Consider the following 17,959-nt stretch of genomic DNA (forward strand, 5'->3'; position numbering starts at 1 on the left):
GGGTAATCCCTGCAACCCCGGTCCTTGCGGCTGCTCCAGCACTGCGCAAGGAGAAGAGGCAGGCCAAGCTGCTGTACTGAGTGGAAGTTCTGCAACTGCTGCAGGCTGCCTCCTTCACTCACCTTGGAAAATCTGGGTTCCTTCCCCCTTTGTCCCTGACCTGCCTTTTCTTGCTAGGAAAATCCTGCTGCCTAGCCTAACACCTACTCCAGCATCCTGGGATACCTGGTTCCAATTTGCCACCCCTATCTATGCATACATCAGCCATGAGGAAGCCCAACCGTCTCCATTAATTAGAGAATCAAAATGGCGCCCCTTTCCCCAAACTCAGTGGCAGATATAGGGCAGGGTAAGCGGGGCGGCTGCCCAGGTCCCGCGCTGCATTAGGCCCCATGCCGAGCCGCCGCACGGGGCCCAAATGGCAGCTTGAGCCGCTTTGCTCTCGCGTGGCATCCCGTCTGAGCGGCGCAGAACTCAGCCGTGCGTCACGGCGGGAGGTGAAGGAGGGGTGGGGCGGTGATGTACACAGCCGGGGGCAGGAGGCAAAGGGCGTGACAGAGGCTCCAGGTCCCACTCCCTGGCCGTGTACATCACTGCCCCGCCCCTCTTTGCTTCCCGCCGTGGCTCACGGCTGAGTTCTGTGCGGGGCCCAAATGGGCTCTGTGAGTGAGAGGCAGGAGGAGGAGGAGGAGAAGAGAAGGAGAGAGAGTGAGGCAGAAGAGAAAGAGAGAGTGAGGCAGGAGGGGGAGGAGAAAAGAAAGAGAGAGTGAGGCAGGAAGGGGAGGAGACTTAAATACAAATGAAAATTATTAATTCAGAATTTTGTTTAAGGATGACTCACAATGTAATTAAAATTAAAATTATCCAACTAAATTAAGTTTCTGTCAAGTTTACCCAATTCACATTTAATATGAAAACAGCCTTCAATTTGCACATTTGATGCCTTTTTTCTATTTTTTCTCCAAAGGGGGGCCCCGCAAAATTGTGCTGCTCTGGGCCCCGCAAAACTCTCATCCGCCCCTGGCCAAACTGCCATCCAGCAGGGGGATCTGCTTCCTACAGAACCAGACATTCCTAAGCAGAGGCTTTACAATATCCTGCCTGCCACTGTGCTACCTGCAGGGGCCACAGCTCTCACCATTGTGAGGGATAGCTGCCATGTATCTGAGCCATCTGACGTAGTCTTTATGAGGGGCAGGGGAAACATGGTGGGGTCCAGAGGCACAAGGCTAGAGGGCAGGGCAGAGGAAGGATTGATGGTTTTGGGAGTACTTTGGAATACACGGATTATCTTGGGGAAACAGAAGAAAGCATTTAACTCAGGGAGTGTCACATGGATTGATGAGGTGGAAAATTTCTGAAGGAGCCAATTGTTGATAGTGAAATCATGTGCTTCAAAATGATATGTTAATAGAGCGGGTATTTCACTAGTGTTGCCTGTAAAGGATTTCTGGGGGTGATTTATTAGAATTAATAAACAATGTTATTTAGATACATTTACATGCTCCCACTGAACTAAACAGCAGACTCCCTCTGACATTAGTGAGAACAGCTTAAGACCTTCATAATCTATGAAAAATTTGACCAGCATCAGTAAATTCACAATAAAGACAGAGTTTTGAAGACTGACATGCTGTATTATTTTAGATATTCATAGGGGCATTATTTAATTTCAAAGACCCCTTGGATACATCAGTGTGCAGGGTTGAAAGGGCAATGTTCTCATATTCCTCCTGAGGTGCAAAGCATCTACAGTGATGAATTATCACTATTAAATCCTTCTGGAAATTTTTGTTCAGAAATCCATAAAAGATAGGGTTGATACATGTAGAGAGCATGGCTACCAGGTGGCACAATGTGAACACTAGATTATGGTGGCAGTTCATCAGGGCCTCAGAGTTCCAGTCAAAAACAACATTAAATATATTTAGAGGCAACCAGCAAGCTGCAAAGGTCACAACAATGGAAATTAGCATCATATTAATCCTTTTGCTCTCATTTAGTCTGCTCTCATTCTCCCTCATCCCATCCACCTTACCATGTCTCCGCCGGAGACATACAAATATCTTGAGATAGCAGATAAAAATAAAGCCCAGTGGGAAGCAATACTGGAAAACCAGCAGACTGGTGGTAAAGACCAGTCGCTCTGCAACTGATGGCCATGCCTCAATGCAAACAACTTTGTTCATGTAGAAATCGCTATGGTAAGATAGATTTATAAAGGGTTCATCAGATAGTTGGTGGAATATAAAAAAAGGAATGGACATGATAAGGGAAACCCCCCAAATGAATATAATTCCCCAGTAAGCATGTGAAATATTAGGCTTCCAGCCACGTGGGTTCACTATTAACTGGTGTCTCTCGACAGCAATTAATACAAGCGAAAATATGGAAACTGTGACAGACATACTTTGTACAAAAGAGCTTATTTTGCACATAGCCTCTCCAAATATCCAATAGTCCATCAAAGTGTATGCCACTGTGAAAGGAATGCACATGATACATATCAAGACATCGGACAAGGACAGATTAGCAATCAGAATATTTGTAACATTTTGAGCTTCTTTCTGTCTTTTTATTATTATAATCAGGCAAAAGTTTCCAAAAAGCCCCACGACTGTAACGATAGTATAAGCCATGATGAGCAAGAAGACTGCAGGGAAAGAAGGCTGACATGACTCAAAATGTGAAAACTGTGAGTTGCTGCTGTTTGCAATAGTTTGATTAGACAAACTCACACTGGGATTCTGAGTGCTTTTCTCCATCATAAAAGAACCCCAAAACCATAGACATAATTTAGTATGCAAGGCCTATTTTTTGGCCCTAATTATTTAGAAAGTATTTTGCTGGAGCTTCTCAAGACCATGATTAATAGGATTCAATCTTTATGCTTGTTCTTCATGATGCTCTGTTTGAGCAGATCTGATACTAGTACTTTATAGAATTGAAGAATCCTGAAAACAAAAGCAAATGATAAAACATTAGTGTTAAGCCTATAAATCAAAGAGACTGACACAATTAGCTTGAATCTGCTTTTTGAGGTTCTGAACTCACGATTACAGAGACTCAGTGGCTCTCTTTACACGATTCAGTGATTGCAGCATATTATCGAAGAAACAGTGATGACTGCTCTATTTAAAGTTTCGTAACAGTTTTCATGCAAACCCTCTTTTTTTTAGTTTCATTTTTATGATGAAATATTGCAGGGTCAGTCTCTTCCCAAAAATGGATATTTTTTGAAAGTTTGACCAAAAATAGTTCAGTCATTTTTGAGGATCAGGAAAATGAAGAATCATGCTTCTGTCATCAAAGGGCCGAAATCAGGCCTGACACCAACTTCCCAAAAATTACTAAGCAGTGCTATAGTATGCTGAAGTCTATCTGTGAATTCATGTACAATGCTCTGTAATATTTAAAAAAGCACCCTCTAGGTATGTTTACAACCCTTTAAACAACATAGATTTGACTCACCTTAGTCCCTTTGTTGGGAGACATAGGGAAATAAGCCTGAAGCAGTCATTCTCTGTATCTGTAGCAATAAGCATTACACTGTCATAGCCTTGAGGAAAAGCCAGGGAGAGGAAGCAGTATAAATTTTAAGAGAAACCATAAATAAAAAAAAGCACCATGACTAAGAACACTTTCATTTACATACTCCATTTTGTAAAATGATTTATTAGGTCACTGGGACACAGGGATGTTCAGTGGCTTGTGTTAGTCTGGAGCTGAATGGGGTAGTGTACGTAGGTGATAGAATACCAAGACTCCCAGGTTCACAGCTGACAGTAAAATTTTAGGGGCAGAATTTTAGCTTGGATTGCTTTCCTCAAATACCTCTCTTTGAAATTAGTCCTACCATTTCCCATCAGGTAGCTGAGGCTAGAAGCTTGTGAAAGATCTGTCGTAAGTGGTGAAAAAAACCACTCTAATCCCAGTAAAAAGAAGGGTCTAGAGCAGACCTGTAGGGATGAGGGTGGCATTATGACTGTGTTATTGAGACTCTGTATGGCCTTGCAAATCTAAATGTGAGTGGTTGAAGTCTGTGCTAAGGGGATAATTAGGGTTCCCAGATGGTTTCAGAAAAAATACTGAACCAAAAAAACAAAACAAAACAAACCAACAACAGCGTGGCTCCTCTAAGAAATGCGTGGTGAGGCTTTTTGGCCCTAACAGGCTGCCGGCGGCCGCCTGCCATCTTACTTCCCTGCGCTGGGCCGGACAGCTGCCCCAGGGAACCTGGTAAACACTAGGGTTGCCACGCTGCCTCTGTATTGAGCCAGACAGCCTGGTATTTTTGCCTCCTGGCTGAGAAAAAATCAGAAAGTACTGGACATTTTAGGTGTCCGGTATTTTCTAAATTTTTTTACCAGACAGGCAGCGAAAATACTGAACTGTCCGGTTCAATACCAGACATCTGGCAACCCTAGGGATAATACTAAACTCTGGCCTGGAACTGTAGGATTGTATGAGGAGGTGGAAAAGAAATTTGCAAAGGTGCTTCTCAGAGGCTAATACAACCTAATGACTGAAATACTTTCATGGTCCTTTATATGTACCCTGTAACCAGTGAGAACAGATAGCCACATGACAGCATTATCATCCCAGGAAATCATCTCTGTGACGGTATGTCTACACTACCACCCTAGTTCGAACTAGGGTGGTAATGTAGGCAACCGGAGTTGCAAATGAAGCCCGGGATTTGAATTTCCCGGGCTTCATTTGCATCTTACCGGGCGCCGCCATTTTTAAATGTCCGCTAGTGCGGACTCCGTGCCGCGCGGCTACACGCGGCACGGACTAGGTAGTTTGGACTAGGCTTCCTATTCCGAGGAGTAACGGTAGTTCGGAATAGGAAGCCTAGTCCGAACTACCGTTACTCCTCATGGAACAAGGTGTACCGGTAGTTCAGAATACGAAGCCTAATCCAAACTACCTACTCCGTGTCGCGTGTAGCCACGCGGCACGGAGTCCGCACTAGCGGACATTTAAAAATGGCAGCGCCCAGCAAGATGCAAATGAAGCCCGGGAAATTCAAATCCCGGGCTTCATTTGCAACTCCGGTTGCCTACATTACCACTCTAGTTCGAACTAGGGTGGTAGTATAGACATACCCCGAGTGCATATGACAGGTCAGCTCCCTGGGCCTGCATAGTGTCTACCATTTTCAGTGATTTCAGTGAGAGCTGAAGAGGTTTAGCACCCTGCAGGATTGGGCTCCATGTGAATTGGTGTTGTGGCTAGTTGGAGAAGCAAGAAGTTGGAGAACAGAAGCTATCCCTCTGGAATGCACTATAAACTGCATTTGCTCTAAGCAGCAATATTTGCCCCAGTAGAGTTTTCACATACACAGGGATTTGTTTGCTGGAAAGCAAAGCTAGTCAGTAGCCATACTACAATCATGGGGTTGTCTACACAGCAGCAAGGCGTGAGCTTCCCAGCCTGGGAGACAAGTCTCACACACAAGGTCGGCTTTAGGAAGTGCGGGGCCCAATTCAAACAGTTTCAATGGGGCCCCGGCAGCCAGGATTTTTTGTTGAGCAAAAAAAAAAAACCACCACCGCACACAAAAAAAGAGTCACAGCCTCACTGAATCCACAGAAACTGCCACGATCCTCCTCTGGGGCCGACACCCCCTTCAGCAGCACACCACAGAGCGGTGGGAGAGGAGCAGCCAGTGCGGGGCCTGATTCGGGGGAATCGGTCGAATCGGCCTAAAGGCAGCCCTGCTCACACGAATGTGCTGAAATTAGCAGCATGGACCCTGTGGCTTGGACTCTCATACCCACTTGACGGCCCCCCATCCCCACCAGGCTTGAGAGCTGAAGCCACAGCATTCACAGTGCTAATTTAGCTCAGTGTTTCTCAACCTTTTTTTTATAAAGTATCCCCCTTTCAAAAAAAAAAAAATTATAAGTACCCCCAGGACCTACAGCTTTCAGACACACACATTTTTTTTTTCTACCATTGCAACACATTTGTTTAAACAACTTAATCGTAGCTGAGCGGGCAATGAAATTTTTGGGTGTAAAAAGTACAAAAATAATAAAGCACTGTAAAATTTAAAACAACAATTCGGTTTTCTCCAAATTTCAGTTGTGTTAATGTACCCCCCCCCCCCCCGACTTCTCTCAAGTACTCCTAAGGGTACTCGTACCACTGGTTGAGAAACACTGACCTCGCTTGATCCTGTCTACCCAGGCAGGGGCTCGCTCCATGCTGCTGTGTAGACATACCCAAAGATAGGGTTTCCAGATGACTGAAACAAAAATACCGACCCCCCCCCCCCCAAAAAAAACCCGAGAAAAAATTCTGTTGAAAAAGAAAAAGGGGGAGGGAGGGCGGGGGGACCAACCAAAGTTGTTGAGCAAAAAAAAAGACTCCAAGACCATTTTGTGCCGGCAGCCTTGCAGAACCAGGTAAGCATGGGGGCTCGGGGTGTTGGGAGCCGGGGGGCAGGGGCTTGAAAGGGGGGGGGAGACAAGTTGCTTCTCAGTTTAAATCTCTGTGGTAATCACAGGGATAGGATCACTGCTCGGGTTACCAGGTAGTCATTAAAAAAAAAAAAAAAAAACGGGACACGCTTCATCGGGAGAGGGAGGGAAGAACCGGCTGGGAGGGGAGCGGTGCTGGCTGGGAATGGGGGGAGGGCTGGGAAACAGAGCTAATGCTGGCCGGGGAAGATGGGGGGGCCGATGGGAAGCAGGGCTGGTCGGTGGGGAGAGGTCGGGTGGAATGGGGCTGGCCGCAGAATATCGGGGGGAGGGGCAGCCGGGGGAGCTCAGGAGGAGGGGAGAACTGGCCTTCGGAAGCAGGGTACAGCAGGGCTGGCCAGGGAAGATCCGGAATAGGAGCCAGCCAGCGGGACGCAGAGCTGGCGGTGGCGGGGGGGGGAGGAGAGGGACTGGACGGAGAAGATCCGGAGCAGGAACCAGCCAGCAGGACGCAGAGCTGGCAGAGGGGGCAGGGGAGTGAATCAGCCGGCGAGGAGCAGGATTGACCCAGGCTGTGCAGATCCTAGGGTGCTCCCGTCCTGCATGAGTCAGTCCGGCTGCGGCTCCACCACGCGCTTGACCAGCGCTCAGGAGCACGGACTGGGCTGCCCCTCCTCCTCCTCACACGCAACCAGGGCTCCCGGCGCCAATCGCGCCCTGCCTCCTAGTCACTCTCTCCGCCGCTGCCAGGCTTACGTCCAGCGCCCAGCCGGAAAACCAGGAAATGCCAGACATTGCACATGTCCGGTATTTTCTGGATTTTTTTTTAACCGGGCAGAGGGCCCAAAAACCGGACTGTAGAAAACCAGACACCTGGCAAGCCTACAAAGAGCCTGGGTATATGTGGGTCACAGACCCAAGTTGCTTTATGGAGGGACTGTTATCCATGAGATGATCCTCTGGAGCTCTGGCTTCTGCTCTTTGCACTGCCTGACCCATAGGTCTGGGCCCTGCCTCCTTGCAAAAAGGGATCCGCTCCATCACAAACAAGCCCTGTTCTGCTCTCTGTTTTACTCTAGCATGGAAGGCTATATGGACCCACCAGGAGATTTGTGGTATGTTATGTACTATTTGCTAGGCTTACTTATTTATCTACTATTTCACAACAGAATTCAACAATTTCTAATTAAATGCCAATGATTATGCATCAACAAGTGCCAAATGTGCTCCTGCTGTGTTCAGTGTGGATTCTGGGATTCCTTTGGCACTTTTTTATCTTCAAGGAATGTCCTTTTAATGACCTTGTAACGTGGGCAGTTACAGTTCATTAACTCTTTGCATATTAGGTTTTGTTGTTGTTTTTCCAGGAAAAAAAAAGCTTTTTTTCTGGTTAACTGGAAAATGTTACTGGATTGCTTGGTTATGTGGCTTAATAAAAGTATATTTTAGTGCATATGTCATAATAAAAGGTAGTTTAAACGTTTCCTCAACAGAAGGTAATTACACCCCTCTTCTTCGACAGCTAGAAAAATACATTATCGCTAGTAAATGATGTCTCGGAAAAACAATGTACACTACCATGCTGTGCTATTGTACAGCATTTAGAACTAACTATAAATGTTGACATAATATTTTGTATGCTTAAATTGAGAGTTAAGCTGGAGGGAGAATTATTTTATTTTTTCTTTAAATGTTTATTTAGAGAACTACTCTCTGTAATACTGAGACATATACTTCTTCTGCTATAAAACCTATTTTAAAAAAGATTCATCACCATAAACACTAGTTTAACAATATCCCTAATAAGTCATTTCCCATGTCCTTTCACTGTTGCAGAAACATTCTTGAAACATCCAGAAAGAAATGAAAGTTTCAAGTCTAGTATGAAAATAACATTAATAATAACCAAAAATATATCAACACGCCTCTTAACAGTTTACTGTGAATTATACCAAAGTTTGCTATTTCCCGCCAAAGTAATTAGGAAAGTTCCAGTAAAAAAAAAAAAGTCTACGATTTAAACTTAAAAGCATTACAAATGTAATAGCTTCAAAAAATTGCCCTGTCATCCTTAAATTTAAGAAAAGGAGAATAAAATAACACGTTGAAAACCTATTTCAAATACATATATCAAAGATTTTTGTCAGTCAGATAGCTTCTGGTATGGTTTTTTTTCTTCTTTTTTTTGGCCATTCAGCAGGTTCATGAATGCACTGACTTCTTACCTGTTGAGAAATTCGTGTCATATTTCCACGCTTCTGTCTTTTATGGTTTTCTTGTCCTTTTCAGGTGAAGCATAAAAACAGCAAACACATCTTCTTTGTGTCTGAAGAAATCAGAAGTGCATCTGTCTGCTGCAAAAGCCAGATCTAAACTTTTCTTTCTTCCTTTCTTGAGCAAACTGCAGCTTCATTCAGATTTCCAGCAGAGAACTGAAGCCACTGCACTGTGGAACAGCGGCTGAGAAATAACACAAGCTCTGGAATCTAAGAAGGAAACACCAATGAGGAAGAAGCAGGGAGGAGAGAGGACCAGTAGCCATGGGGATGATATTTGCTTTTCCTGCTTTTTTAAGCTTTATTTTGAAATCTCATTTTCAATTATCTTATCTGTTCTATAGTACAAATGTTTTCTTAAGGACGTTGGTTGGATTTCACATGGGTAAATATTTGCAGATGGCTTATTGCTTTTTCCCTAAGGGGGGATGAAAATACAGCCATACAGTAGACAGCTTAGAAGGAAAATACATGTTCTATTGAAGTGACATTATTTGCCTTACTACAGTTAAGAATGTGATTTTTTTCCCCATTATAAATGCCCTCTATTTTATGTGTTTAATACCTGTGCTGTAAAAATTTCCTCAAGATCAAACCATAGTCCATTTGCCAAACTTGGGAAGAAATAGGATTCATGATCATTTCTGTTCTTTTACAAGTTAAAAACATATACAATCATTTATTGAATAAGACTTTTATTAAATGTGTATGTATTATTTAGAAATGGGGGTGACAAGGAAGGAACTTGTTGACTCAGGGTGTGGTGCAGAGACATTGAATTTCTTCCCCACATCCCTCTGTCTGTATAGTAATGCTGCCATCCCCTATGCTATGTCAGGGGGTTTTCAATTCTGAGAGGTGGTGAATGTGTTCAGAACTAGTGGGAATTTGTGCGGTGAAAAAAAACACAGGGAGAGCAGATGAAGCTTCCCTGTTATGCTGGAGCAAGGGAAAGTAGCGGGCAAAACGTTTGGGAGAAAGGCAGAAGCAATATTGCAAACCCCACACAGAATGTGATGATTGAAAAGTAGTGAATTTTCATAATGAGGGAGAGAAAGGATGGGGCTGCATTTATGCAGCATTATAATGGTGAGTAATAGTGATGGGAAAGTTTTAAGATACAGAATTTGAGTTTTTACTATAGATTTTGTTTTGTATTATTGTGAGGATACATTTTCCTGAAGGACTTCTAGCTCTTGTGATCAAAACCATATCAGAAATACTCTGAATCTACCTTTTCCTAATGTATTTTGGAATTCCTGAACCCAAGAAATGGAACAGCACACAGAAATAGAACATTAACTATAGATGGTAAAAATTCTTAAATAGCTGAATAAAATCAGCAACAACAGAAATAAGATGGTAAACTTTCAACAAGTACTTCACTTCTATTAAATTTAAATTTTGGACAAAGTTTTGGCACAAAGCTTTTTATCCAGATGAGTACTCCATTCTTACTCATAACTGTATCTTGGGATTTGCGTAGGGTCTTGTGGAAAGAATGGGGCCTGATTCTAATCTCTCACTGGTTTAAAACTGGTGTCATTCTATCAATCTAGTTCAGTGTTTCTCAAAGTAGTCCACAGACCCACTCTGAGAAAGCAGCTAACGGGCTGCTCTGGTTTGTTTATTTGCAGTCACAGAGCCTCACAGCTCCCATTGCCTCCAGTTTGCCATTTGCAGCCAAGGGAAGCCATGGGAAGCCATGGCCTGGGTCACGCAACTTCCCGCGGCTCCCCTTGGCTGCAAATGGCAAACGGCAGCCAATGGGAGCTGTGAGGCTCTGTGACTGCGGAGTTGGTAAATAAACAAATCAGAGGGGTCCGTTAGCAGCTTTGAGAAACACTGATCTAGTTGAATTGAATCTGGAATCTTGAATCTTGGTGTATATAGGATTAATTTCAGTTCTACCATTTTAAAGATGTAATTGCTCATGATCTGTTTGTGCAACTCCCAGGTGGGAGAAGTAGGTGTGGAGTAAGTTGAATATATGACCATGTAGAAAGGGATCAAGGTCTGTTGATTTCAGCCAAACTGAATAGTGTTTGTGTTTGCAAAACAGGTTAATGAATAGCAGAATTGTATTTACTTTATATGAATGTTCATGCTACTTTTAATTGCTAAATAAAAATTATGGTCAAACAGCAGTTAGCAGCAGGTAGAGAAAGACTGATTACTTCATGGAAGGAAGGACTATATTAGGAAACAAATTTTAATCTCTGTAATCCAATAACAAACAATTAACATCATATTGCAGGTTAGACATATAGCCAGGGCTGATGTTGGATGTAGGAACTCTACGTCTGGGGGCTCCCTGGAGCTCAAGGGTGGTCTTATATCTCAGGAGATAGTAGGCAGTCATGGAGGTGGTTTTGTTTTTAGAATAGTGATAGAAATGTAGCCGTGTTAGTCTGGGGTAGCTGAAGCAAAATGCAGGACAATGTAGCACTTTAAAGGATAACGAGATGGTTTATTAGATGATGAGCTTTCGTGGGCCAGACCCACTTCCTCAGATCAAATAGTGGAAGAAAATGGTCACAACCATATATACCAAAGGATACAATTAAAAAAATGAACACATATGAAAAGGACAAATCACATTTCAGAACAGGAGGGGGATGCGGGGGGGGGGGGGGCGGAAGGAAGGTAAGTGTCTGTGAATTGATGATATTAGAGGTGGGGAGAGTGGGATGTTTGTGAGTTAATGGTATTAGAGGTGATAATTGGGGAAGCTATCTTGGTAATGGGTAAGATAGTTCGAGTGTTTGTTCATTCCTTTTTGGAGAGTGTCGAATTTTAACATAACAGTACTGCTATGTACATTGGACAAACATCTCAGACACTTCGCCAAAGGATTAATGCCCACAAAACAGATATCAGACAAGATCACAAAGAAAAAACAGTTTCTTGCCATTTTAACCAGAAAGGACACTCTCTCAATGACTTAACCACCTGCATTCTGCTACAAAGACCTTTTACATCTGCACTTGAAAGGGAATCCTCTGAACTGTCATTCATGTTAAAATTCGACACTCTCCAAAAGGAATGAACAAACACTCGAACTATCTTACCCATTGCTTTAGGGAGTGACATTGGCAACCGATGAGGTTAAGTGTTGCTGTGATAAGTCGTAGGAGCATTTCTTTGTTCATTTACAGTTCAGCATCCCTACTTACTACCAGGTCCAAGAGGGTAGGTGACAATACCTCCACTTTTTGGGAGGCCTTTGATTTGTCAATCTGTCTAACAGTAAAACCATTCATCAGAGATTCAAGGAAAATTTTCTTGTCATATGAATTCTGACTCTATTTCACTATGTGGAGGAATTGGGAGAATTCTGGGGTTTGCAGTTGTTGTGTATAAACTTAACATTCAGATGGGATCCTAAAAACCAAAAGCCCTTATTCTGGCAAGGTTCAAAACTTCTTCCACTCCCCAGGGAGTCACTAGGGCCCAGTCCCTTTTCTGCAGACACTAAAGACCCCATGGATTTTTCATAAGAGTGAGGGGGGTTGCCTTAGCATATTGGTTAAAATGATCTCTCCACACGTAGCTGTGCAGTGATCCACCATCTCTGCAAAAGCTGCAATTCAGTAATGTATGACATCATTTCCGATTCATCATGACGAAAGCAGTTACTCTGAATTTATACCAGCGTGACTGAGATTTTGCCAGTGTCGTGTGAATGTCTGTGGAAGAACCAGAATATTTCTTACTAATGAAAACTATCATTTATAACATTCCAAGGAGACATGGGAAAATGAGCAAATGTAGTTGGAACTCTCTACAGTGGCCTTTTACGAGGGTGAAGCAGATTGGTGAGCTAATGTGACTGGAAGACTGTGTGGTGACGTCGGAGGACCTCAGGGAGATTTCCTTCCCTTTAGATCACTCCTTTTGGATTTCCTATATCAGGGAGTGATCAGTGCCCCTGTGCCTGGGCAAAGGCACCAATGAACGGATTAAAGCTAGCAACTAGGGGTACATCTATACTGCATGGCTATTTTGGGATACTGGATACATAGCTACCCCATGTCTACACAAGCTGCCCGTTATTTTGAAATATTTTTTGAAATAACGGACGTGCTATTTTGCCATCCCAGTAAACCTCGTTGCACAAGGGATAAGCCATGGCTCAAAATAGCATGTTATTTTGAAATTTGGTGCTGTGTAGATGCACCAAATTTCAAAATAAGCTATAGCACAAATTGTGTGTCTTATTTTGAGTTTAGGATGCTGTGTAGATGCATCCTGGGGCAGTTTTAAATTTAGGCTGGGCTCCATGGGACATCTACACAGCAACATTATTTCAAAATAACTAGCATTATTTCGAAATAACTTAGTCTGCATCTATACAGCAAGCAGTTATTTTGAAATAATGTTGAAATACTAGCAAGCTGGAGGACTTCTTACTCCGACTCCTGTAACCCTCATTGTACGAGGAGTAATGGAAGTTGGAGAAAGAGTGCTCTGTTTTGATATAAGTGCTGTGTAGACGCTCCCAATTTCAAAAAAAGCTATTTTGAAATAAACTACGCAATTGACGTAGTTCAATTTGTGTAGCTTATATCGAGTTAATCCCTGATGTGTAGACACACCCTATATGAGCTTTAGGTATGTCAAGGAGATCCACTGATTAAGTGCCATCTTGCAGGCAGCCTAACCTATCCTTTCCTAAGCCTGTCCTGCCCACTTTTGGCTGGTGCACTTTCCATTCCACACCCTCACTACAGGGACCTACAATGAAAATTGTGCTTGCTTCCACCAGTGTAACTAAGGAAGTGAATTAAGTTCAAAGAGCCAAATCCTACAGTTCTTATTCAGTCAAAACTCTCATTGACAGACAGCACTGAAGTTTTCCCTGAGTGCAAGGGCTGATTAAAGACTGCAATAATGCCAATAGAGTAAGACTTTTCCTTTTGCCCTCAGTCTTTATTCCCATTTTTCTATGTATTTCAGAAACTTTAAAGCTATTTTGATTTTCCATTTAAAAATATTAATATGAGTTGGTATTTTGTGTACAAACAGCTTAGCTTTTATACAGCTTCTATCTTAAAATTCTGGAAAATAAATGTATCTGAAAACAGAAACTATGTTTTATAGCTAATTCCAGATTTGCACATAAGAACTATATAGCTTTATCCTCCCTGCTGTTTTTAAGTAAAGATAAATGTCAATCACATAAAGGCAAGGCAAAAATATGCCGCCCAAAGCATCTGCAGAACAATAAATAGATGTGGCCTAGGACTAGCTGGGGGGAAAAAACAATAACAACATATGAAACAGTAAGAAGCTTTTAATGGAAATGGAAAATACATAAAAAAATGATTTGTAGCTGAGAAAATCAGACTGCCTCCTAGCACTAACATTGGGTCTAGTCCTGAAGTTCTTCCTCAGACAAAACTCATAATTGTGGAAAAACTGTGTGGGCCAAAATGCCACCAGCATAACTTAAGAGTAAGCTATGCCAACAGCACTGGTCCCATCATGATTGTACAAATTGAAAGTGTGACAGAATGCCATGCTATCTTCCCTGTGCCTTGCCCACCCTGGGTATGTGCCCTCCCTCCCTAATCATACCACTCTTATGCCAGCCCTTCACTACTCAAGGAAAGCTGTGGCAGGGGTAATAAGAATATAAGAAAGACCATGCTGGGTCTGACCAATGGTCAATATAGCCCAGCATCCAGTTTTGCAGGAGAGACCAGTGAGAGAAGGAACAGGACAGGGCAATCATCGAGCGAGCCATCCCCTGCTGTCCAGTATTTAGGAACACTCAGAACAATCCGTGTCTGATTATCTTGGCTAATAGCCTTTGATGGACCTATTCGCCATTAATCGAATTATTTAAAAAAAATCCATTTATACTTTAGGCATGAGGGCCAACAGGCCCCGGAGCAAATGCGGGGGGAGGGAAGAGATGTGATACCAAAAAGGGCAGGGCCTTAGATGGAAGAGGCAGAGTTGGGGACTAGTTTATTTCCCACTAGTCCTTCGGTGCCACCCTGAGTGCACTGCCTGAGGCTCTGGCTGCTGCTGCTACTCCAGTAGCAGTGGTGGAAGCCAGGATCCCTAGGCCCTTTTGAATTGCTGGGCCCCAGGGCAACTGCATCCTTTGCCCCCTCCGTCGGTGGGCCTGACTTTAGGCCTTCACATCATCCCTTAGCAACAGGTTCCACAAATTGACTGTGTACTGTGTGAAGACGTGCTTCCTTATGTAAATTTTAAACCAGCTTCCTATCCACTTAATTGGGCAATCTCTGGATCTTGTGTTATGTGAAGGGTAAATAACACTTCCCTGTTCACTTTCTCAATGCTATTCATGAATGTAATGACCTCTGTCATATCCCCACCATTAGTTGTCCCTAAGTTGAACAGTCTGTCTTTTTAGTCTATCCCCATATGGAAGCTATTCCATACGCCTAATTGTTATTACCCTTCTCTGTACTAGGGATGTGAAAGGTAACCGGTAAGGATAACCCTTAACGAGTGATGCCTACCGTTTCCAGTTAACCATTAACTGGTGAGGGCTGGAGCAGTCATCCAGAGCATCTCCTGGCCACGAGGGGCCTAAGGGCCTTGACAGCCTGGGGGAACTCCAGCCCCCACTTGTACCCCCTTTAATCAGTTAACTGTTTAACTAGTTAAACAATTAAACAGGATTTTAAATCCCTACTCTGCACCTTTTCCAATTCTAATATATCTTTTTGGAAACAGGGCGGCCAGAACTGCATGCAGCATTCCAGGCGAGGGCATACCATAGATTTATATAGTGGCATTATGATACTTTTTGTCTTATTAGCCACCCTTTTCCTGTTGGTTCCTAATATTGTTAGCTTTTTTGACCGCCCCTGAATATTGAGTGGATATTTTTGGAGGACTGTCCACAATCACTCTAAGATCTCTTTCATGAATGATTACAGCTAATTTATACTCCCATCAGTTTTCATTTATAGTTGGGAATATGTTTTCCAATCCTCAGAAGAGCCTACTGGGAAGCTTTCAGGGTGTTTTCTCCTGCTAAGATGGTAGCAGGGTCTGCTAAAGCATCACAAAGCAATGTGATTTGGAGCTGAAGTTATAGGCCTACATTTATAGTCCTCACTGTTTTGAAGAAAATCTTCCAAGTGTCCCTGACATACGACCATCTTCCTGTGACTGTAGGAACAACTGTTTTAGAAGGATGTGAGTTGGTTCTATCCAATTAAAGTAGTATTAACACTGGAGACTAATGATGATGGCACCTTAAATGTCAAGCTTAATAACACTTCACTGCTGATAATTTTAGCAGAAACATCCCATTAATATATTTAGCCAGAGTGGTTGTACAACATAAATTAAATATAGGAGAATGTATACAGTCGAAATCCATTCCTTGGACATTCTGAGGTATATACTCTCTGTGCTTTGTCCACTCTACTTTCTAATGTCTTAAAAGGCTGTGCTTCCTCCTCTGCCCTTGGGGAACTATTCTATGGCCTAATAAAACTTTTCACTCTTATTAAGCTTCCTCCCCCACTTTTTGTAGCCTTAATTTTTCTTCTATTTTTCTATCCCGTTACTCCCCATTATAACACTCACCATGAACCATTAGAAGATGGGTGTAGGGAAGGAAACACAAGGGAGTCACTATGGGTGTGTCTAAACTACATGGCTCCATCGATGGAGCCATGTAGATTAGGCTGATCGGCAGAGGGAAATGAAGCCGCGATTTAAATAATCGCGGCTTCATTTAAATTTAAATGGCTGCAGTGCTGAGCCGACAAACATCTGATCAGCTGTTTGTCGGCTCAGTGTGCTAGTCTGGACGCTCCCGAGCCGACTTGAAAGCCCTTTATCAACCTCCCTGTTATGCCTCGTAGGATGAGGTTTACCAGGGAGGTCAATAAAGGGTGTTCATGTCGACAGGGGAGTGTCCAGACTGCCCCAATCTGCTGACAAACAGCTGATCGGCAGAGCAGGGCAGCCATTTAAATTTAAATGAAGCCGCGATTATTTAAATCGCGGCTTCATTTCCCTTTGCCGAACAAACAAATCTACCTGGCTCTGTCGACGGAGCCATGTAGTCTAGAAGTACCCTATGAGAAAGTGGGACATCAGCAGAGTTCCATGACATCTCCCCACTGTGACTCATGCTACAGACAAATGTTCTTCTATTTTCAGCATGTTCCTCTAATAATGCCCCGAGGAACTTTCAAGGGGATCAATATGCTCAGCTGTCTGAACATTCTGATGCTTTTTTTCTTGAGGTCACATTTGGGGATGGAGAGTAAATTGCTGTGGATTAATAAAAAGTGTGGCTGCTTTATGATACATTAATATTTGCATCCAGTAACAGCTCTTTTGATTTTAGAAGCTTTCCTTATATTCTCAGCTTGGGTATGGAAAAGTTATTCAGTTTTCTCTTGATGACCTGCTTTTTTGTCCATTTTGCTGACAAACAACTCCGACCCAGCTAGCACTAATTCACAATTGTGTCTGCATTCTCATCAAAAATGGTCAAGGATTTGGTGACCATGGAGATTAAATACCCAAAGGCAGCATAGAGAGCAATGAAAATATTTTTCTGGAAAGCTGGGACTGTCCCAAAGACTGTTGGCACATATCTCCTAGGAGATTCCTCCAGCTCAGGGTTGGAATATAGAGCAAGAGGCCAGAGCGGGGAAGTTTGTATTGCAGATACCCATGTTGTATCGGTAAACCTCCTTCTCTGAATACTACGCTTGCCCTCTGCCTAGAAGGTGTTAACTGGTTTGGAGTGGTGTTTCTGACTGGATGGCGGTGTGCAGAGTTGTTACTTTGACTTGACTACACTAGCAGGCTGTGTCTACATTGGCACCCTTTTCCGGAAAAGGGATGCTAATGAGACAAGTCGGAATTGCAAATGCCGCGGAGGATTTAAATATCCCCCGTGGCATTTGCATGAACATGGCTGCCGCTTTTTTCCGGCTCAGGGCTTTGCCGGAAAAAAGCGCCAGTCTAGATGGGATCTTTCGGAAAATAAAGCCTTTTCCGGAAGATCCCTTATTCCTCTTAAAATCAGGAATAAGGGATCTTCCGGAAAAGGCTTTATTTTCTGAAAGAGCCCATCTAGACTGGTGCTTTTCTCCAGCAAAGCCCCGAGCCGGAAAAAAGCGGCAGCCATGTTCATGCAAATGCCGCGGGGGATATTTAAATCCCCCGCAGCATTTGCAATTCCGACTTGTCTCATTAGCATCCCTTTTCCGGAAAAGGGTGCCAATGTAGACACAG

General features: G+C 43.3%; 1 protein-coding gene across 2 annotated transcripts; it reads right to left on the reverse strand.

Annotated features, from left to right (window-relative positions):
* Positions 1–1,004: 1,004 nt before the first annotated feature.
* LOC102457672 (neuropeptide Y receptor type 6-like) lies at positions 1,005–8,877 on the reverse strand. 2 transcript variants are annotated; one of them, XM_089769479.1, is made up of 3 exons: positions 8,657–8,877; positions 3,472–3,529; positions 1,005–2,954 (listed from the first exon to the last, which is right to left on the reverse strand). In XM_089769479.1, the coding sequence occupies exon 3, from the start codon at positions 2,766–2,768 to the stop codon at positions 1,644–1,646; it is 1,125 nt and encodes a 374-aa protein (XP_089625605.1). In that variant the 5' UTR covers positions 2,769–2,954; positions 3,472–3,529; positions 8,657–8,877; the 3' UTR covers positions 1,005–1,643. The 2 variants fall into 2 exon arrangements, with proteins under 2 accessions (XP_089625605.1, XP_006116080.3); XM_006116018.5 differs by having other exon boundaries at positions 3,472–3,559.
* Positions 8,878–17,959: the final 9,082 nt, after the last annotated feature.

Source organism: Pelodiscus sinensis, chromosome 16 (assembly GCF_052426305.1).
Source record: "Pelodiscus sinensis isolate ZL-2025 chromosome 16, ASM5242630v1, whole genome shotgun sequence".
NCBI classification, from domain to species: domain Eukaryota; kingdom Metazoa; phylum Chordata; order Testudines; family Trionychidae; genus Pelodiscus; species Pelodiscus sinensis.

Coding starts and splice junctions, on each gene's coding strand:
- LOC102457672 (XM_089769479.1), bottom strand. CDS start 2,768: ATGATGGAGAAAAGCACTCAGAATCCCAGTGTGAGTTTGTCTAATCAA.